Source organism: Telmatherina bonti, assembly GCF_933228915.1.
Source record: "Telmatherina bonti genome assembly, chromosome: 21".
Taxonomy (NCBI): Eukaryota; Metazoa; Chordata; class Actinopteri; order Atheriniformes; family Telmatherinidae; genus Telmatherina; species Telmatherina bonti.
Window position 1 is genome coordinate 5,036,005 of NC_136630.1, and position 23,599 is coordinate 5,059,603.

General features: G+C 42.6%; 1 protein-coding gene across 1 annotated transcript in view; it reads left to right on the forward strand.

Annotated features, from left to right (window-relative positions):
- LOC306771835 (transmembrane protein 150A-like) overlaps window positions 1–22,919 on the forward strand; it is a gene marked incomplete at its 3' end in the record, with an annotated part of 43,131 nt that extends 20,212 nt beyond the window's left edge. Inside the window, exons 5-8 of the mRNA XM_079261156.1 lie at window positions 784–851; window positions 5,176–5,303; window positions 19,185–19,362; window positions 22,681–22,919. Of these exons, the coding sequence (XP_079117282.1) occupies window positions 784–851; window positions 5,176–5,303; window positions 19,185–19,362; window positions 22,681–22,919 (613 nt within the window). The remainder of the gene's footprint in view (window positions 1–783; window positions 852–5,175; window positions 5,304–19,184; window positions 19,363–22,680) is intronic.
- Window positions 22,920–23,599: the final 680 nt, after the last annotated feature.

Below are 23,599 nucleotides of genomic sequence, written 5' to 3' on the forward strand. Positions count from 1 at the left end.
CTTAGTAATGACTCTCTGGTGGATTTTGTTAAAAAGTGCTGAGCCACAACTTGTTGGATGCTCCTTTTATACCCAATCTTGACACCCTCCCCGCGCACTAGTTCATCTCAGAAGCCTCCGGAACACTGTTACTTACATTCATTTCTTTATAAATGGACTATGCCCTGAAGTTGGTCATTAATGCACTGGACATTGAGGCAAAATTGTTCATTGACTTTCAGGAAAAACCTTTTAAAAATTTCTGGAACTGACTGTTGTGACATGCCTGACTGCGATTCACAGGGACCTCTTCACCTTAACAGGAAGAAAAGCTAATGTTGTGTGTGGTGGATCCCTCAGTTGCCTTTGAAACGTCACTGCAGAATGTAAACACTCATTTCCCTCAAGCATACACTGACACCCGGAGTGATGGACAGGGAACATTCAAGGCCTGCAAAACAACTTCTTCAGCTTGTCCTGAATGTAGGAACACACAAAGATGCAGTTTGTTCATACATCTCATGTTGCTTTTGGTGTTGAGATAAAAATCTGAGTCTTTCTTTTCCAAACTCAACTGTTAGAAAACAACTGGTTTGGTTTTAATGCAGGAGAGTAGCTAAGAGCACATTTTTCATTGTATTTATGAGACATGCCCAGTGAAAATGGGTAAGGGGGTAGATGATAAGAAAAACAGGAGGTCATGGTTTGAACTCTGTGAGAACTTGTTTTAACTTGAACTTGAGCCCAGTGAGCCCAGGGACTGGCCCATATTAACCCCTTTCCTCTCCTCTGCTTTAATTGTAGTAAATGTGGAACTCTGACACCTGAAAGCTGCTTTTTCAGTCTCATATGCAGCACCGGATCCTTCATGGGTGAGTTTACATATTAGTTATTTAGTCAAATGCACTTTAGAAACATAGATAAGAAGGTAAGTTTAATCTTAACACAGTGCACTCTATCCAACTGGACCCAATGCATCTTAAACATTAGGCTTGTTTTTCCAGCTGCAGTGACTCCAGCCAAGTCTTATGTTCCTCTGAATCACTGCCAGGTTCTGCTTCGGTCCTCAGTCTTAGAGAAACAGTTACTCCATGCCAAGTCTTATGTTCCTCTGAATCACTGCCAGGTTCTGCTTCGGTCCTCAGTCTTAGAGAAACAGTTACTCCATGCCATGAATGGTGCTTTTTTATATTCTACATAACCCACAAGCATCCAGTTTCTGATCAGGGGGCAGCTTCTCTGTTATCCTGTGTACCAAAACTGCTTTAAACCCTCTGTTTTGGGTGGTCTTCTCATGATCCATTATGCATTGCGTATCCATGCATGTTGGTTTTATGCCTCTGTTTGTTTTATAAATGTTTGTGGGGATTTGTACACTCCAGGAATCTACCATAATAACATGCTTAGATTTTTAAATAAAGTCTTACAATACTGTGCAAAAAGCAGTGATTACTGGAGGTAATGCGCTCCAGAAGCATGCCAAGCAAAGATTTCCAAGTTTCCAAGCTGCCAAAGTTAATCTACACTGATCTTTGACTCTAAAATATGTGCATATGTGCATCTTCAGTAGGGTTCTGTTGGACGGGGAAAGAGAAGGATGATGTTTGCAGCAGTTTTAAAAAAGATAAGATACACTGCAAGACTTCAGGTGTCCGTTTTCTAGAGGTTTTGTTAGAAAATCTTGCAGCAATCAATTTCAGTTTAGTTGCAATAGATGCTGGAAGCATACAGTACAGTCTGCTAAAAGATTAATACGTAATTATAATCTGCATGGTGGCTGACAGCATAGACAAGCTAATGATTAGCTGAGGGAGTATTTATTTCAGCTTAGAGATGCTAGCTGTTAGCCAATAACAAGCAGTGTTAGCAGCCTGAGTTTCTGCCCAGGCTGAATGTGTGTCTGAGGACTCGGTCATTGGCCATTTTGTAAGGAATGAACCACGCTGTCTCTGTTTAAAACTTTTGTCCTGTTTGGAATTACTTTAATTTGCTTTAAAAGAATAAAAATGGAAAAAAGAATGATGTTAAATATCCTTTAAAGACATGATCAAAATGAAATTTATGTTGAACTTGGACCTGAGTGATCCGACTGAAGCGGCCCGTCTTCCTGATCTTCACTTAGTCGTTATGTAACTATGCAGCGAACACCTGGTTTGTGGTGTTTTTCTGAGAAATTACAGGAATTTGAGACATTCAACAAACCCTTTGACCTGTCTGAACTTATGGACCTTTTTCTGCCTATTAAAAGCCATTAAGCTTCTCTTTATGCCCTCTTCTTAAATCATGACACATTAGATGTATTAATTACATTTCACCATCAAACACACACCGCTATGAGGAAAATTACATGTTTCTATCAGTTCATGCAGTTTCTCCTCGCTGTTTGTTGAACGTTTAGAAACTTACAAGTTGTAAAACAACAGCTGACTTTGAAAAAAAAATGAAGGCTTTTCTCCCCTTTTAACAGCAACCATGACGGCGTTTTTCTGTAAATACTGTATTGCAACCCTCTCATTTTAAGATGGAAGTAGATGGCCATCATCTCAGCTGAAGCTACAGATCTGCAAATGATAAATGGCTGGTTGTAACTGATTGGTGGGAAATGAATCTATTCTAATCCTGCTGAAAATCATCTGCCTCAGCTGGGTGTGAGCAGACAAAGCATAGCATGCTAGCTAGCAGCTTCTTAGCTGAACATGGCTATCTAATGTTTGTATCTTTGGGGGGGGGAAAGCCAAAAAAAAGAGAGGTAAAATCCTTGGGAAATAAATAAAAGGCCACTACTCATGTGTTCAGTCCAGCTGCAGAACAGCCGTGTCAGCTAGCTGCTAGCATTCAGAGGATAGCATGCTAACAGCTATTGAAGCTAGCTATTTGAACATAGCTCCCCAATAATCACATCTGTGTGGTCAAAATAAGTTTTATTTTATTATTCAGATGTTTATCATGTCAACTCCACCAGTTGGTGGAACAATAGTTTGTGTTTTGGGTTCATTTAATCTTTTTGCAGCCACATCTTTATAAATTGGGAGAAATGACAACAGATTCAATCTCATCCAGTGGGGTGTTGGTATCTGTGTGCTGCTGATGTTGTATTACTAGAATATGCAGATCTTTTCCAAACTGTGCCAAATATAACTGTAAATAAACGTAAATTCCAGCAAATGAGACTTATTTACCAAATCAGTATCCTCAGTGTTATTATGAAATACAGTAATATACTGCTATGAATTCACTGTAAATTCAGTTGTTTGACTAACTTTTCCAGTCTGCGGCTGGCATAGGCTACACCATTTCTTTGGTCTCTTACTAGTTCATGTTTCCGTTGCTGTAAAGACCTTACAGTCTGATTTAAAGATTAATTCTTCACACTTATTGCCATCAAAGGGCAGATTAGTTGTTCAACTATGGCAGCATCAGATTTTAATGGGCTCTGAGACTCCTTGAGCTTACTGACTTCTGTAGCTGTTTTGTTGACTTTAATAAATCAACTTTGAAATATTATGCTGTCATGGTTGCACATATTCACATAGTCTCATTTATTTTTCTATTAATGTGCAATAGTCTTTCCGTATATTATGGTCAATTAAATATTTGATGGAGAAAAAGGTCTCTTTGCAGAAGGAAACCAATGAATCTCTTTGTATGTGAAGGTGCAACAAGGATTATGTAACAAGTCCTGTTTTCTTACTGAATGACAGAAACAATAGATTATCTCTCCACCCAATCCTTCCAGCTCTGAGAGTCACATGCAGGCTCACGTTTTGAAATGTCCTCCAACATGAAAAGCCTGCTCCCTCTTTTGATTTTGTTCCCATAAACAATATTCAGTTTATATTTGTGATAGTTTGTTTAACTCGAAGGTGTGGTGTGAGCAGAGATTAGAAAAATGGTAATTGTCTGAGCCTCTCAGATCAGAGTGACCCCCTGCTGTGCAGCAGCCCTTGAGGCACATAGATAACCCAGAACCCAAACATGGCGTCTTATTGCTTTGCTTGCACTGGATCATCAAAAACTGACTGCTGCGTTCGCTGCTGGACAACCAACAGGAACATGAAAACAGTTTGCAGCATGATGTGCAACAGATGTGAACGCGGCGAGTGTCAGATGGAAGTGTGGGAGAGCCGTAAGAGACTGCTGTGAAGCTTTGATGGAGCCGTTCCATAAACACATCAGAGATCTTCCTCTTCTTGTAGGAGGGAACTCAGCTGGCTGCTGTTCTGACGCTTAATCAGATGTTCAACTAAAGGTTTATTCAGTGCACTTTGAGCAGTTTTAGCAATTTATTTGTCTGCTTATATTTTTGTACACTATTAAGCTGAGTTTTTGTTTAGATCCTTCATTAAGATGGTAGAGTGAGGAGGAAAACTGGCCAATAAATACAACAAAACTGTAACTATGATGTGACATTAGGTCTTTTGGTGCTGTAACTATGGAAGGTGACTTTTCAAGCAGGTTTTTATTTTTCAAGTTATTAATTTCTGTGTGCAGAATTTTAAATAATGGATTAGATTTAATTTAACCTTTTTAAGGCACCTTAAGTGCTTTTTATTATTCATCCTCTCCTCATTCATGATTTCTGATAAAATTATTTGATTTTATGTGGAAATTATTTCCATAATTATTCTGTAAAAGATAAAAGCCTTTACAGTAAATCGCAGTAACAGATTCTTCCTGATTGAGACGATTTTAACACGCAAACTCGCAACTTTGGATAATCAGTTAAGCTCATTAACACTCTTTTTTTTTTTTTTTTTTTTTTTTTTTTTTAATTTTTAAAAAAAAATTAAAATAATTAACATATGTAAAAAGAAGCTTTGTTATCTTGGGATAACGGAATAATTAAGTTGTGATATTTATACAGAGCATGGCTGCTCTCTGCTTCTGTTGGAACGCCTCATTCTTTTGCAGAAGTACAGCCACAAATATTGATGCATCTGTGAAATTACTATTTTCTGCTGTTTGACTGTATTGTGAGATTTTATTCAATCTTATGTAATCTATGTGGTGCAGCATATTGTTAGCCAATAGCAATAATTGATACTTCATTCTTTCTGTAATTAATACAGCTTCTATATGGTATAGTTTTAAGAAGTATCTTGTATAAAATGAGAAATCTTTTTTCTTCTTCTTGTAACTGTGTGTGTGTTCAGTCCTGATTTGTCATGTCCGTCCTCTCTACGTTTGCTCCTGCAGTGATGCTGATCTGCCTGCTGCGTTACGCTCATGTGATTGAGAAGTACCAGAACTGCATCCTCAACACCGCCGGCCTCTCCAGCGGCTGGATCTGTGCTGCTGGTCTCATCATGGTGGGAAACTTCCAGGTAAGCTGGCGCCTCAGAGCCGACCGGGAGGAAGCTTTGTGTGTGTGATGCAGCTGAAGACACCTCTGTGTGTCTGCGAAATCTTTTACCTAATGTCAATTAAAGGTCCTTGTTCTTTTGGCCACTTTGAGGATCAACCTTTAGTCGGAATAATGAGCATAATAAGGATTTAAGGGTCAGTTGATCAATGAATAAAGGCAGAGTAAATGTCTGCACCTAAACTCCTCTTGTTCTTTGACATCTGGAAATGGGAATAAAGTGAGAGAGGGAACATGTCTGGGATTGATGGATTGTGCATGTGAAGCTTCTGCTGAGCCTGTCTGCTGTTCTTCTCTCCTGCCGTCTTTCAGCACTTTGCCGACTTTCCAGAGCAAACTGGCTTTTATGTCTTTTTATTGTCTCCATGTACCCTGGTTGGATGCTGTCTGCTGACTTTAGTGAAAAAGAAGCTCAAAGAGAGACACTAAATCTTTCTGATTTGTGATAACTGTGCTGTCAGTGTTGAAGATCTGAAGTTGTGACGAAAAATTGATTCAATCAACTAGAAGCATCAATTCAGACTAAAACTATTGATAACACATCAATACAGCCAACAGCGTTGTTGAAGAAAATATTGATATCCAAAGCAGTGCTATGTTTCTAACATTAAGCCAGACTGCTTCTCCCGAGTTATGACACTCACCGCTAATTTCTGATTCACCCTGCTAGCACGGGTCAGACCAACTTTTCCCTTCAGGACTGCTTTAATTCTTGGTCTATAGATTCAACTGGTTGTTTGAAACATTCCTCATATATTTTGCTCCCGTTCCACCACATCACCATGAGAATCTCCCGTTCCACCTCATCATGATGAGAATCTCCCGTTCCACCTCATCATGATGAGAATCTCCCGTTCCACCTCATCACCATGAGAATCTCCCGTTCCACCTCATCATGATGAGAACCTCCCATTCCACCTCATCATGATGAGAATCTCCCGTTCCACCTCATCATGATGAGAATCTCCCGTTCCACCTCATCATGATGAGAATCTCCCGTTCCACCTCATCATGATGAGAATCTCCCGTTCCACCTCATCACCATGAGAATCTCCCGTTCCACCTCATCATGATGAGAATCTCCCGTTCCACCTCATCATGATGAGAATCTCCCGTTCCACCTCATCACCATGAGAATCTCCCGTTCCACCTCATCACCATGAGAATCTCCCGTTCCACCTCATCATGATGAGAATCTCCCGTTCCACCTCATCACCATGAGAATCTCCCGTTCCACCTCATCACCATGAGAATCTCCCGTTCCACCTCATCATGATGAGAATCTCCCGTTCCACCTCATCACCATGAGAATCTCCCGTTCCACCTCATCACCATGAGAATCTCCCGTTCCACCTCATCACCATGAGAATCTCCCGTTCCACCTCATCATGATGAGAATCTCCCGTTCCACCTCATCATGATGAGAATCTCCCGTTCCACCTCATCACCATGAGAATCTCCCGTTCCACCTCATCATGATGATAATCTCCCGTTCCACCTCATCACCATGAAAATCTCCCGTTCCACCTCATCACCATGAGAATCTCCCGTTCCACCTCATCACCATGAGAATCTCCCGTTCCACCTCATCACCATGAGAATCTCCCGTTCCACCTCATCACCATGAGAATCTCCCGTTCCACCTCATCATGATGAGAATCTCCCGTTCCACCTCATCACCATGAGAACCTCCCGTTCCACCTCATCACCATGAGAATCTCCCGTTCCACCTCATCACCATGAGAATCTCCCGTTCCACCTCATCATGATGAGAACCTCCCGTTCCACCTCATCACCATGAGAATCTCCCGTTCCACCTCATCACCATGAGAATCTCCCGTTCCACCTCATCATGATGAGAATCTCCCGTTCCACCTCATCACCATGAGAATCTCCCGTTCCACCTCATCACCATGAGAATCTCCCGTTCCACCACATCATGATGAGAACCTCCCGTTCCACCACATCACCATGAGAACCTCCCGTTCCACCACATCATGATGAGAACCTCCCGTTCCACCTCATCATGATGAGAATCTCCCGTTCCACCTCATCACCATGAGAACCTCCCGTTCCACCTCATCACCATGAGAATCTCCCGTTCCACCTCATCACCATGAGAACCTCCCGTTCCACCTCATCACCATGAGAATCTCCGTTCCACCTCATCATGATGAGAATCTCCCGTTCCACCTCATCATGATGAGAATCTCCCGTTCCACCTCATCATGATGAGAATCTCCCGTTCCACCACATCACCATGAGAATCTCCCGTTCCACCTCATCATGATGAGAATCTCCCGTTCCACCTCATCACCATGAGAATCTCCCGTTCCACCTCATCATGATGAGAATCTCCCGTTCCACCTCATTCATTCATTCATTCATTTTCCGAACCGCTTATTCCAATTCAGGGTCGCGGGGAAGCTGGAGCCTATCCCAGCCGGCTTTGGGCGACAGGCAGGGTACACCCTGGACAGCTCGCCAGTCCATCGCAGGGCCCGTTCCACCTCATCACCATGAGAATCTCCCGTTCCACCTCATCACCATGAGAATCTCCCGTTCCACCTCATCACCATGAGAATCTCCCGTTCCACCTCATCACCATGAGAACCTCCCGTTCCACCTCATCACCATGAGAATCTCCGTTCCACCTCATCATGATGAGAATCTCCCGTTCCACCTCATCATGATGAGAATCTCCCGTTCCACCTCATCATGATGAGAACCTCCCGTTCCACTTCATCATGATGAGAATCTCCCGTTCCACCTCATCACCATGAGAATCTCCCGTTCCACCTCATCATGATGAGAATCTCCCGTTCCACCTCATTCATTCATTCATTCATTTTCCGAACCGCTTGTTCCAATTCAGGGTCGCGGGGAAGCTGGAGCCTATCCCAGCCGGCTTTGGGCGACAGGCAGGGTGCACCCTGGACAGCTCGCCAGTCCATCGCAGGGCCCGTTCCACCTCATCACCATGAGAATCTCCCGTTCCACCTCATCACCATGAGAATCTCCCGTTCCACCTCATCACCATGAGAATCTCCCGTTCCACCTCATCACCATGACAACCTCCCGTTCCACCTCATCACCATGAGAATCTCCCGTTCCACCTCATCATGATGAGAATCTCCCGTTCCACCTCATCACCATGAGAACCTCCCGTTCCACCTCATCACCAAGAGAATCTCCCGTTCCACCTCATCATGATGAGAATCTCCCGGTCCACCTCATCATGATGAGAATCTCCCGTTCCACCACATCACCATGAGAATCTCCCGTTCCACCTCATCACCATGAGAACCTCCCGTTCCACCTCATCATGATGAGAATCTCCCGTTCCACCTCATCATGATGAGAATCTCCCGTTCCACCTCATCACCATGAGAACCTCCCGTTCCACCTCATCACCATGAGAATCTCCCGTTCCACCTCATCACCATGAGAACCTCCCGTTCCACCTCATCACCATGAGAACCTCCCGTTCCACCTCATCACCATGAGAACCTCCCGTTCCACCTCATCACCATGAGAACCTCCCGTTCCACCTCATCACCATGAGAACCTCCCGTTCCACCTCATCATGATGAGAATCTCCCGTTCCACCTCATCATGATGAGAATCTCCCGTTCCACCTCATCATGATGAGAATCTCCCGTTCCACCTCATCACCATGAGAACCTCCCATTCCACCTCATCACCATGAGAATCTCCCGTTCCACCTCATCGTGATGAGAATCTCCCGTTCCACCTCATCATGGTCAGAATCTCCCGTTCCACCTCATCATGATGAGAATCTCCCGTTCCACCTCATCATGATGAGAATCTCCCGTTCCACCTCATCATGATGAGAATCTCCCGTTCCACCTCATCATGGTCAGAATCTCCCGTTCCACCTCATCACCATGAGAATCTCCCGTTCCACCTCATCACCATGAGAATCTCCCGTTCCACCTCATCATGATGAGAACCTCCCGTTCCACCTCATCACCATGAGAATCTCCCGTTCCACCTCATCACCATGAGAATCTCCCGTTCCACCTCATCACCATGAGAATCTCCCGTTCCACCTCATCACCATGAGAATCTCCCGTTCCACCTCATCACCATGAGAATCTCCCGTTCCACCTCATCACCATGAGAATCTCCCGTTCCACCTCATCATGATGAGAATCTCCCGTTCCACCACATTACCATGAGAATCTTCCGTTCCACCTCATCACCATGAGAACCTCCCGTTCCACCACATCATGATGAGAACCTCCCGTTCCACCTCATCATGATGAGAACCTCCCGTTCCACCTCATCATGATGAGAATCTCCCGTTCCACCTCATCACCATGAGAACCTCCCGTTCCACCTCATCACCATGAGAATCTCCCGTTCCACCTCATCACCATGAGAACCTCCCGTTCCACCTCATCACCATGAGAATCTCCGTTCCACCTCATCATGATGAGAACCTCCCGTTCCACCTCATCACCATGAGAATCTCCCGTTCCACCTCATCACCATGAGAATCTCCCGTTCCACCTCATCACCATGAGAATCTCCCGTTCCACCTCATCACCATGAGAACCTCCCGTTCCACCTCATCACCATGAGAATCTCCCGTTCCACCTCATCATGATGAGAATCTCCCGTTCCACCTCATCATGATGAGAATCTCCCGTTCCACCTCATCATGATGAGAACCTCCCGTTCCACCTCATCATGATGAGAATCTCCCGTTCCACCTCATCACCATGAGAATCTCCCGTTCCACCTCATCATGATGAGAATCTCCCGTTCCACCTCATTCATTCATTCATTCATTTTCCGAACCGCTTATTCCAATTCAGGGTCGCGGGGAAGCTGGAGCCTATCCCAGCCGGCTTTGGGCGACAGGCAGGGTACACCCTGGACAGCTCGCCAGTCCATCGCAGGGCCCGTTCCACCTCATCACCATGAGAATCTCCCGTTCCACCTCATCACCATGAGAATCTCCCGTTCCACCTCATCACCATGAGAACCTCCCGTTCCATCTCATCATGATGAGAATCTCCCGTTCCACCTCATCACCATGAGAATCTCCCGTTCCACCTCATCACCATGAGAATCTCCCGTTCCACCTCATCACCATGAGAATCTCCCGTTCCACCTCATCACCATGAGAACCTCCCGTTCCACCTCATCACCATGAGAACCTCCCGTTCCACCTCATCACCAAGAGAATCTCCCGTTCCACCTCATCATGATGAGAATCTCCCGGTCCACCTCATCATGATGAGAATCTCCCGTTCCACCACATCACCATGAGAATCTCCCGTTCCACCTCATCACCATGAGAACCTCCCGTTCCACCACATCATGATGAGAAGCTCCCGTTCCACCTCATCATGATGAGAATCTTCTGTTCCACCTCATCGTGATGAGAATCTCCCGTTCCACCTCATCATGGTCAGAATCTCCCGTTCCACCTCATCATGATGAGAATCTCCCGTTCCACCTCATCATGATGAGAATCTCCCGTTCCACCTCATCATGGTCAGAATCTCCCGTTCCACCTCATCATGGTCAGAATCTCCCGTTCCACCTCATCACCATGAGAATCTCCCATTCCACCTCATCATGATGAGAATCTCCCGTTCCACCTCATCATGGTCAGAATCTCCCGTTCCACCTCATCACCATGAGAATCTCCCGTTCCACCTCATCATGATGAGAATCTCCCGTTCCACCTCATCATGATGAGAATCTCCCGTTCCACCTCATCATGATGAGAATCTCCCGTTCCACCTCATCATGATGAGAACCTCCCGTTCCACCTCATCATGATGAGAACCTCCCGTTCCACCTCATCATGATGAGAATCTCCCGTTCCACCACATCCCAAAGCTGCTCTGTTTTAGATCTGGGGACTGTGGAGGCCGTTGGAGGACAGTAAACTCATCGCCATGGTGGAGATGATGTGAGCCTTGAGCATGGTGGGGTGATGCTGCCCCTCCACCCACCTGATTGTGAAGCTGAAATGGAGACTCATCAGACGACCAACGTTTTTCCATTTTCTGTTGCTTCTCATTCAGACATGCAAATATTGGTTGGAACCAGGGTTTATTTCACTTCCTGTTGTGTTTCTATCATCTCCAACCAGTCTATTTATTCTCCTGACATCAACAACAAATTGTGGTCCAGAAAGCTGCTTCTCACCAGATATTTTCTCTTTCAGACCGTTCTCTGTAAACCATACCGATCATATTACTGTGGAACTCAGACCCTGATCCATCAGTCCAACAAATATGGTTCCAGATTGATGTAAAAATGATCCAGCCATGTTTTTAACATTTTGAATCAGTGTTTTATAGCAATCCATCTGCTGTTTGCTGCCAAGCAGATGGCGTACAGGAGGTTATTGAGGGTTTTCTTACAGTAAGAAACCGCCTCCTGAAACTGAAACTAAGGCAGGAAAAACATTCAGTAAAGTTTTGAATTTTCCTTCTTCTGGGTTTGATTGTGGCAACAATTAGAGCTGTTTTCAGATATAAAAAGCAGAAACAGAGGCTTGCATCTTAGATTACCACAATCAGACCACCTTCAGATCATACTGCAGAGTTCAGTCTGCGTTTTTCAGCCATTGCAACGATTAGCACCGTTAAGCGGTCCACGTCTGCTCGCCGATTTGCTGCAGGGTCCTCCTCCTTTGCTCCGTATTACATAACGACCCTCAGTGTTTGCCGCAGAGTAAACACGGCAGGAGTCCTGGAGCCACGTTTGTGAACGTCTGTTGTACTGAAACCTGATCAGAAGAGTGATAAACAGCCCTTCTTACGTGTCAGAGAGAGAAATGATGATTCTGCACTTGGTAGTTTTATTTTTCAGCTTGTTCAGAGAAGTTTTGTTCATTTTTTTTAACCTTTATCATAAATCAGAATGTCCCTGCTCATGTCTCTATAACAATTTCCTAAGAACTTAACAGCTCAGACTGTGATTGGTCAGCTTCGAGAGGCCTGCCACAGATCACACCAACCTGTCGACACACGTTACAAAGAGAACTATAAATGTATTGACTAGTTGCTATCCACGACTGGCAAGGTCAGATGAAAACTACTGGAGTCAGCCTCCTTTCCGGCTCTATAAGAGACCTTAGAGTTGCTTCTTTAGTTTGTCCATTCTGAGCTCCTGTAGAAACATGGCCGCAACATAGAAAGCAAAGTTGATTCATTCTAAATTAAAGAAAACATCTTTTTTTTTTTTATTATTATTTATTATAGTACAAATATAAAAAAGGCTTCCTATTTGTCAGTAGCTCCTACCCAAATTTTATACACAAGAAATAGAAGTGGTGCTGTTTATTCCTCTTCTGCTTATGTTGAATTATAAGCTGTAAGAAATGATTATTAAGCTGTAAGATGGTGGTTCCTAAATGTTTTGAGCCACAAACCAGAGATGATGCGTTGGTTTTCATGAGAAATGTCAGAATCTTCATAAATCAGGAGGATAAAGGGATTTTTAGTGGATTCAGTTCAATATTTACTTTATTTCTCACATGGTCATACAAAAGGTAAAACAAGACTTTACAGTACAAAAACAAAACTAAAAGAGCGCCATGCTTGAAAAGGAGCAGAAAAAAGAGAATTTCTTGTAATATCTGCCCTTTTTTTAAAAAAAAGAAAAGAAATATATATATATATATAACGCACCAATAAATGGTTATTGTTTTTCTCAGCGATACTCAATGAAAGAAGAAAAAGGAAAAAGAAAATCTTTATCATAGCATAACATGCCATATGTCTTAAGTTGTTCACTTTATAAATGAATAATTTTCCAAATTTTAACTGTTTGTGATAATTTCCACAGAATGAATTAAATTTCTTATACATATAGTTATGTACAATCACATTTACATGTACATAGATGTATAAACATACATACATGTACATGTATAAATATGCACACATGAAGCACGTACATATACAGACAGAAATGCACATCCATACATTATACATAAATCAAAGTAATTCTGTCCTGTAATATATGTTTTTTTAGGATTTTTTAAAATTTGATAATAGTAGGACATGACTTCATATCATCACTTAAGTTATTCCACAGTTTAACTCCAGTGGTTGTGATACAATGGTATTTAGCTTGTGTGTTTTCTTTATCTGTTTTTAGGATGCATGTACCTCGTAGTGCGTATGAACTCTCCCTCAACTGAAACAACCCCTGGATACTTTGTGGTACTTTTTTTTTTATGAATTACTGAATACATGAATTGTATGATTTTGAAATAGACTAGATCTCTGAATTTGAGAGCTTTCAAGTTAACAAAGAGTTGATGTGTGTGTTGTCTGAAATGGGTGTTACATACAATTCTTATTGCTCTTTTCTGGACTACATATATTGGCTCAATATTTGTTTTGTATGTGCTCCCCCAAACTTCCACACAATAGGTATATAGTATAAAGTATATAATGAGAATGAACTGATGAGATATTGTAACAAAGTCTCTCGTATAGATAATGCCAAGTTCGGACCCCGGGTTTTTGTAAAAGTGGGGCTAGTAGGATCCAAAGAGCGGACACTGTCAGAGTGCAGAGAGAGGTTTATTGGTTCTCCACAGATCCCTGTGAATTCTTCCAGCGGAACTTCAGAGACTGGCAGACTGGCGAGCAGCAGGAGGCAGGCAGGCAAACAGGGGAGCAAGCGAACGGGCGGGCAGGCAGGCAAAACTGGCAGGTAGCGTCTATGAACTGGCAGGAGGAAGACAGGACAGGTTACAAATCGAAGGTTTGCACAAGCAACGTAAGCAGAGGCCGAGAGCTGTTTTACCGCAGGGCAATCAACAATCTGGCACTGGTTAGCAGGCAGAGCTGGTCTTAGGTTGATGTAGATTGCTGGAATGTGGATCAGGTGTGCCTCCAGTTCTCAGCTGACCACGCCCACCAGGGAACAGGAATCACCACACGGGTTTGGTAAAGCCTGCACTAAGAGCATCAGAAATCCTCCTAAATCTTACAAATAATCTGATTTAGTCTACAATGTAAATGAAGAATAATCATTATTTGTTTTCTCTCATGAACAGTAAAAAAACAAAACAAAACATGAAATTATAAATAAAAATAATAACAATAAACAACTAAAAGGATAAATAAATAAATAAAAAACAAAGGCAGTGAATATTTAGAATTTTTTTCTTTTTTTTTTTTTTTTTTTTTTACAATTTTTCCCAGAGAATTTAAGCTAATTTAATTAAATTTAATTAATTTTTATTTATGTATCACTACATCCCAACATTTGTATTTCAGAGCTTTACAGACACATCAGTTGCGTCAGATCTGGACTGAGATCCAATCTCTCATCCTGAACTGTACGAGGCGACAGTGGAAAGGAAATACAAATTATAATAAATTTAATCTCATGTATTAAAGGAATGATCACGTTTTATGCGTGTTTTCCGAACTCATAAAGCACAAAATCTCAAACTCCTCATGTAGGTGGGATAAGAACATGTATAAATCTTTCTGTCTCCTCCCTGTCAGTAGAGCTTTTTTTTAACGTTCCTCTTCTGCTAAGTTCAGGGCGTCATCACGCACCAGCTGCTGCATTTGGAAATGTGTGTGTGCAGCCTGAGAGAGCAGAAGAAGCATTATGAGAATTAGAAATACACACAAGATTATCTTCCTCCGTCTAAGAGGCTCTAACTGCGTTCAAGCTGACACTTTGTCATCTCTCAGCATCAAAGATGATTATAGGGATCATCCGGTGGCCTTTGTAGACGACTATTATGACAGTTTCCAGGTGCAGACGGTGCTGTCCTGCCTTGTGATGGTCCTCGTACCACTGTTTGCTTGGGTCCGGTGTTGGGTCAGGATGACTCCTGTGTTCTTCTGTAAATTATTTCTTGGTCGCATCAGGAAAGAGATGATATCTCCTTAGTTACCAGCTGAAGGCTGAGTTTATCTTTCAGGGATCAAGAGATTTAAATAGGCACCTGTGAGGAGATTCTGAGAACATTCCCATTAGTCTTTCCGATCTGAATCCTCGTCCGTTTGCTGGGAAAGTCTCTTCCTTTGTGGAAATGTGAACGTGCCAAACAAATTCGGATTCGGATTAAAGAAGCAGACTCAGTCTGCCTCCAAACGCAGGTCTCGGTTAGTTTCTTGCAGACCAAATACAGGAAGTGGACTACAAAAAACAAGTCCCTTCCTGCATGTGGCGTAGCGTTGCATTGTGGGTAAATCCATAGCGATGGCGTTAAGGGTCCTCTGCCTCGTCTGGTGTTCATACTGCGTCCATTGTTGCAGTGGATTTCTGCAGTATACTTGCATAAGACACAATAAAAACCCAAAACAGCCATAGTTTGGTCTCCATGTTTTCTTCTTCATGTCCTCTCTTCTGCTAAATACTTGTGCAGCGTCAGGGGCTGCACGGTGGCATGGTCACAGCAAGAAGGTCGCTGGTTTGATCCTCGGTTGGGACAAGGTTTAGACAGTGGCCTTTCTGTGTGGAGTTTGCATGTTCTCCCCGTGTATGCGTGGGTTCTCTTCAGGTAGTCTGGCTTCCTCCCACCGTCCCTGTACCCTGCCTTTCCCACAAAGACTGCTGGGATAGGCTCCAGCTTCCCCACGACCCTGAATTGGATTAAGTGGTTAGGAAAATGAATGAATATTCTAATGGTTTGACTTGTTTGACCAAAGTGGAGCATGAACACGATCTCTGTCTGCATGGACAATCAGACCGAGTCCAGCGGACTATCCTGATGTGAATGCATCCTTGATTGGTTTAGAGACAGAAGACCGTATTAATCTCCTGTAAATTAATATTCAGCAGAATGAGAATGTTATCTTGTTTAAACAAAACAAACATGAAATGATGAGAAGCAACGGCTCAGTGGGGAAAAGAGCTGCTGCTATGTGCAAGCTAGCAGCTCTGTGAAGCTGTATTCAGCGAAAGTTAGCATGCTAGCTTGTTTTATTACGTGTAAATTTGTCTTTTTTGATCATATTCTGCCATTTTCCATGATGATCAAGTGCTTTAAATCCCTTAAAGCAAAGATTTGGAACTGCTGTTAATTTGGGATTGTTGTGATTGCATTTGTGTTGTAATTTTGTTTTAGTCTGCTAAAGTAGCGACAGTGATGTAGTTAGTGTTGTATTTGCTCGTTTTGCTTGTTCTTTAGATTTTTTTTTTTTTTAACTCGTAGTGGATTTTAGTTATATTTTTATTTTTATTATTATTGTTTACTACCTTTTTGCACAATCTACTTTGTTTGCACCTTTCATTACTATTCGCACCCTCCTTGTTGTTTCTGAGGGCCTATGTAACAGTGAATTTCTCCACTGTGAGATAAATAGTCATATGTTATCTTATCCTATTATCTGTACTTTCCTCACTGACTGAACATGAGGCCTTTTTTTTTTAAATCAGAAAACCATTTAGGCCTTATCATACAACTTAATAGCATGGATCAAACAGCTAACGGTTCATTTCTACATTATTATTCCACTGAAACCCAAAAACATCTGAGGTAAGTTATTATTCGTGATTTTCTGGCATAATAACTTAGAATTTAACAGAAAAAAGCTGAACTATTTAATCTGTCCTTGACTTAAGACTCTGTTCCATCCTGCCTAGTGGGTCCTCATGGGTCGATGTCCTGCAGATTTTTTTATGTATCCCTGCTTCAACACACCTGGCTTACATTAAATAGATCCAACAGCTATCAAAGTTTTGCACAGTGACTGATTGAGTCAGGTGTGTTGGAGCCAGGAAACATGATAAACCTGTGTTGTTTCCCTTGAGGACCAGAGCTGTCATAAACAATCATTTCGGTCCCAAAAAAAACCACCTCCAGAAGCCTAAATGACTTCTGGTTTGTGAACTTCACTCCAGTTATGAAGTGATTAAAACAAACTGGTCAGAAGTCGCATCATTCAAGAACTGCCACTCATTTTCAGCTCCAACCAGTTTACAGGAATATAAGCTAGATCGAAGATGCAATGACCACAGTACACAACTGTATCCCCACCCAACAAAGCAACCCCATCGTGAGGTTTCTGGACGGTACCATGCGGGGGGGATGAGACCACAGCAGGGACAAGGTTGAAAAACAACATCCTGGTCCTCAACACATGAAAAACTAAGGAAATCATGGTGGACTTCAGGAGAAAGAGATCTGACTTCAAGTTTCTGGGCTTCACCTAGACGAGGACCGAACCCAGTAAAGCTGTGGCTCTGTGCAACATCTGTGTAATTCAATTCAATTCAGATAGCTTTATTTGTACAGCGCCACTTCACAACAACATTGTCACAAGATACTTTACATACACATAATTTCAAGCCAATTCATACATATCCTATAATGGAAACCAACTGATTGCATCGAGTCATGACTTGGATCCAATCCTCCATCCTGAGCTGCACGAGGCGACAGTGGGAAGGAAAAAACTCCCCTTTAACAGGAAGAAAACCTCCGGCAGAACCCGGCTCAGGGAGGGCAGCCATCTGCCTCGACTGGTCGGGGTGGAGAGGACAGGAAAGACAGATCAACATGTACAACTGCACTTATTCAGGAAGACCTGCGGAAAAAAGGAGAAATAAGTTAGAGACGGCAATGTTGGCATATATTTATACACTAATATATTAGAGAAATAGAGCGAGGTACTTCTCAGTGCATCAGGTAACATCCCCATTGCTACATAAGTAATGGATGGCTAGACTACCCATAACTATAAGAGCAATGAGCAGAACCTGGACAGTTGGGTCCCGTACATGCAGACTCCAACTCAGGAGATGCTCATATCCTAACTATAAGAATCATGGAAAAGGAAGGTTTTTAGCTCCATCTTAAAGGTGTGGAGGGAGTCTGCCTCCCGAACCCACAGTGGGAGCTGGTTCCATAAGAGAGGAGCCTGATGGCTAAAGGCCCTTCCTCCCATAGGACTCTTTGAGACTCTGGGAACCACCAGTAAACCTGCAGTCTGAGAGCAAAGTGCTCCATTTGGAATATATGGAACTATAAGATCTTGTATGTACAATGGAGCTTGGTCATGGAGAGCTTTATATGTGAGGAGAAGAATTTTAAACTTTATCCTGGATTTAACAGGGAGCCAGTGTAGAGAGGCTAAAACTGGTGAAATATGATCTCTCCTGCTAGTCCTCATCAGAACCCTCGCTGCAGCATTTTGGATCAGATGGAGACTTTTCAGGGCATATTTGGGACAACCCATAAATAAGGAATTCCAGTAATCCAGTCTGGAAGTATTAAAGGCATGGACTAATTTTTCTGCATCTTTCTGAGAAAAGATGCTTCTAATTTTTCCAATATTACGCAGGTGGAAGAAGGCGGTTCGAGAAACCTGTTTTAAATGTGAACTAAAAGACAAGTCCTGGTCAATAATGACTCCAAGATTTCTCACAGTGGTACTGGAGGCTAGATTAATAGTAATAACCTGCTAATATTTACACATTGGTACCAGATGACGTTGTACCAGAGCACCTTTATCAGACCGATACTGGTATCGGAGCATGGCTGGTGCCTGCTGCTGGGAGGCTTCCTGACCTCAGGGCACCATGGCCTGCAGTAAATTCAACAGAAATACGATCACTTGTTAATAACAGTAAATTGGTAATTAAACACTTAATGGCTGATGAAGGGTCGTTCAGTGAGATTCATCCTGTAGGTGAGTTTATTTCACTCGTCAGGGTGGCGTTTTGACGTTGATATGAAAAGTAGTTTATAAAAGGAAGTGAATATGAAGAAATTCAGACACATATTAATTTAAAACTTTCTAGTTGTTGTTTGCAACGTGCCACCAAGCAAACTTCATGCAGGTTCTTTGTATGTTTACGTGTTTTGCAGGTGGATTTTGCCAAAGTCCTCCACTATGTCGGAGCTGGAGTCGCCTTCCCATCCAGCATGTTGTTTGTGTGTCTTCAGTCGGCTCTGACCTACAGGTTGGCTAAAACCCAGGAGGATTACCGGATAGGTCACGTACGTCTGGTGATGGCGCTGCTGGCGCTGATCGCCTTGGTGCTCAGTATCCTTTAAAAACCCGCTCTTACTGCTGTGGCATAATTTCACATGATGCTGAACTGTTTAAGGATTTTTTCACCCCATATGTTTGCTTCTGTGGTTCGTTATGGTCTGTAGCTTCTATTGATGCAGCAGACGATGATCAGTTCATATTACAATAACACGGCATTGACCAGACCAGAGGTGTCCAGCTCCGGTCCTTGAGGGCCAGAATCCTGGCAGGTTTTCCATGTATCACTGCTCAGACACACCTGATTCAAATTAATTAGTAGTAGAGCTTAATCAGTTGTGCACGTCATTGGCTGTTTGATCCATTTAGTGGAAGCTAGATGTGTTGGAACAGGAATACATGGGAAACCTGCAGGACAGCGGCCCTCGAGGACTGACTTTGGACACCCCTGGACCAGACTGTAAGATCCTATTTATCGTATTTTCTTCAGCCCGTTCATGACGTTGGATCTCTCTCTGGTCCATCAGTTTGATTGGCTGTGCAGAATCCATAATTTTACATTTGATCTGGTTTTTGCTGCTTCTTTTGTTCAACAACCAAGCGCTGCTAACGTCACTCCATGGCAAAGTTCTCATCAATAGTGTCACCACCTTGGCTCACAGCGGTAACAAAAGAGGGAGTCAAATATAGGATGAGTTATTGCCAGTCACTTTATTTACAGAACTTAATCATAAAACAAACTCATAATGGGGTCTGAGTGTGTAAAATATCAGTAGCGAAATGCTGTGAATGGTTGTGTGACCATGTGTGCAATGTTGTACAAAAATGCAACCCAAAACTTAACAAGTCATAATTACCGTGATGGGGAGAGAAATGCTGCCCAGCCAGAGGAAAAACCAGGGAGTGGATGTTTCTCAGTTCAGGGTCTGAACACCTCCAAGTGCGGATTCATCGGCTGCATGTGTCATAGTGGCGCCAAGTGTCTCAATTCAGAGGCTCCTTTGAATCCAACCTTCAAATCCACACGTTGTTTGGCTCCAGATCAGCTTAAAATGAAGGATACAAGAGATGCATCCGATGCACCCTCTCCCATCCCAGAATCCACTGCGTTCCTGATAGAGAAGAATGAGCAGCAGAGCGCTGGTGTAGGTACCACACCAGCCAGACCGCTTATTTATTTTTATGTATAAACACATACATATTTGTGTCCAATAACCACAAATGAATTTCATTCCAGTCGTCCTCAGATGTCTTCGTCAGTTTTCATTAAAGAAAAGGCTGAATTTATTACAGTCACTCAGATAACTGGAGACTAAAATAATGAACAATAACTTAAAATGTGCTAAATTATAATTCAGTGGTATAAGACACTGTTTTGTCATTTAGTTGAGTAAAAGAAAAAACACACTAATGGATCCTGGACAAATTAGAGCATTTTACTGAAGAACAGTGGAATAAAATACCTGTCAACAGGTGCAGAAGTCTGATTGGGGGATGTATGTATATATATATATATATATATATAAATATTTCTATTGAACCAGAATTAGAAAATAATGTCATGATTTTAATGACACTTTAATTTATTATTACTATTGTCAATTTCAGCTTCTTTCCCAGGCTGCAGTTTTCTCCTTCTTTAATGGGAGGGTATGAATACATATGAGGACGACTGTATTTGTGTCTAACAAGGATTATTTTCCACTGAAGTCAACGTCAGCTTGACAGGATGAGCTGTCAGCCAGAGGAGAGCTCGTCTAAACCGCCTCATGTTGCTCATTTACACACAAAGGAAAATGGAAATAAATCAAAGTTTAATTACTGGCACCATTTTCTCTCATTTTAAAAATATTTTTGTGTCTTTTTGTGGAAGAATGAGATCAATAATTAGATAAACTTGGCATATGTAGTTGCCAGGCAACGGAGGACTGGAGCACTATGGGTAATTCTCGTACGCTAGATAGGCCGTCTTGTTTTACTGGCAGTAAGCACACTTCGGTGTGTGCAGACCTCGTAGAACACTTCGTTGTTTACGCAGTCTGCGCACTTGGAAGTGTGCAGACCCTGAACTGAGAAACACGCAGTGAGTCTGGCAAAAGCAGGCTTTATAAGTTAAGCCACTCCTACCTCTGCAGGTGCAGTTCATTCTCTCGTAATCACGCCTAATACAAACTAAGATGGCAGGCCATCACAGAGTCTCATCAGAAATGTCTACGGTTGGTCAACAACCACGGTTTTATGGAAGCAAACGCTGCTCTGTTGACTTTTTTCGTTTGTTTTTCAAAGGGATCTTTCCTTTTCCCTCGAAGGAAATGCTCTTTCTGAGCTGCTCTTTGAGTTGAATCTGAACAGAATCAAAACAAACATTTGAACATGTAACGACAGACATCAGTGGCGTGTTTTCAGTCCTGTTCATTTACCCAAACATGAGGAACCCGTGGCTCTTCTGTCTCTACTCTCCGTGACGTCAGTGTGCCTGGACAACAAGGCATTTGAGGGGATTGAAGAATCTTGTAGCGTTAATGCATTTTGTTTATGAATAAAGGTTTTAATAAAACTTTATTTGTAGAGCAGCATATAGGAAAGCATTGTGATTTAAAGTCAATAAAAACAAACATAAGGAAGAAAAAAAGAACAGCAAACAATAAGACAAACATTATAAAAATGACTTTTCAGAGCGTTACAGATAAATAAATCTGTTTTAATCAAACCAAACTTTATTTATAAAGCACTTTTCATACATAAAAAACAAAGCACAACACGTGTTAAACATTTAAAAGCAGGCTACCCTCCTCTCCATACCCCCCCCCACCCTGGCACATCCTCACACACACACACACACACACACGTACACACACACATAGACATGTAAAGTCACTAACTCATAATGTTCATAATGATGAATTACACTTTTTATTTCAGGTTCTGTAAAAGTAAACAAAGCTTGTTCCCACAGCGAATCAGAATCCTACAACTTTCTTTTTTATTCGTACATATTTTAATTTTAATATTAATGAACTTGAACATGTTGCATAGAGCTAATTAATCCGAGATTTAAAACCTTCTAACAGGAACAAGCTGCAGTGAAGACGGCAGTGTAAAACCAGTGGAACACCAGAACACACCAGTTGGTTCTTTTATTTACCTGCTTTTATAAATCACACCTGGTATAATCAGGTATATATTCATCTGCAAAAATGACATTTCAGTGCGTGGAGACGACGATTTACTGCCTGAACTTGTTCCTGAGAAGTAAAGAGCCACAGTTTCACCGGTTCTAACTGGACATGTGTGCATGCAGGAGTCACATGGAGCTTCTTATGTTGCTGACTTCATGTGCAGCCGTTGTTCTCCTTAACCTCCGGTCACCAGGTGGAGTTTTCTTCTGCCAGGAGAGCTTCGTCTTGCAGCACAGCTCTGCCATCTTCGAGTGGGTCTACTGCATGCTCATCATGCTTTTCTACGGGACGTTTGCCTTTGAGTTTGGGGGCATGTCGGGGGACACCCTGCTGGTGCTCTCCAGAGGAGGGGGAACACACAGCTTTTCCACCTCTGACCACAAGATGGAAGTTGTGACCAACCATCACCAGACAGATTTAACGATCCTCTAGCTGGACTGTGAGGTGTTTGCGCTCCGCTGGAGGTGACAGGATGGCGCAGGGACCAACATGGAAGACTCTGAAACGGAGTCGACAGCCTGGAAGCTGCAGCTTGTCTGTCGTGGCATCAAATCCGTTTTCCTCTGCAGTCACCAAAAACTTTTATCCTGCTTGTTAAAGTTCAAGCTACAAAAACCTGCACAAGACCAGAAGTGCCTTCTTGAGCAGTGATGAGCAACATGAGCACATGCACGCAGTGTGTACTCTTTGTTTTAACTCTGTTTATGCAACAGCAGAGCTGAACGTGGCTCACGCGGCGCTCCTTGCACACGAGTTGGTCGCCATCGGCTTTGTATTGTTTTTACTCAGGAAGTTTCTTACATCACCTGCTTTTTTTCTTTCCGGTACCTTCAGACAATAGGTGGACGTCTCAGCGTGCCAAGAATAATTTCTTTCATCTTTTAACTTTTTTATTCCGCCCACAGTTAAGCCAGGAGTATTTATACTTATAATGAGTATCCATCCATGTATTTGTAGCTGTACCAAAGTAATGGATCCACACTGCGTATTTAAGCTCAGTTCTCATTTATCTCGCAGCTTTATTGGGACCGAACTCTTAAAGGAAGGCTGATCAGCTGTTCTTAAAAAAGAAATTTGTAACGCGAAAAAAGTCTGAAAAATAAAGAAAAGGG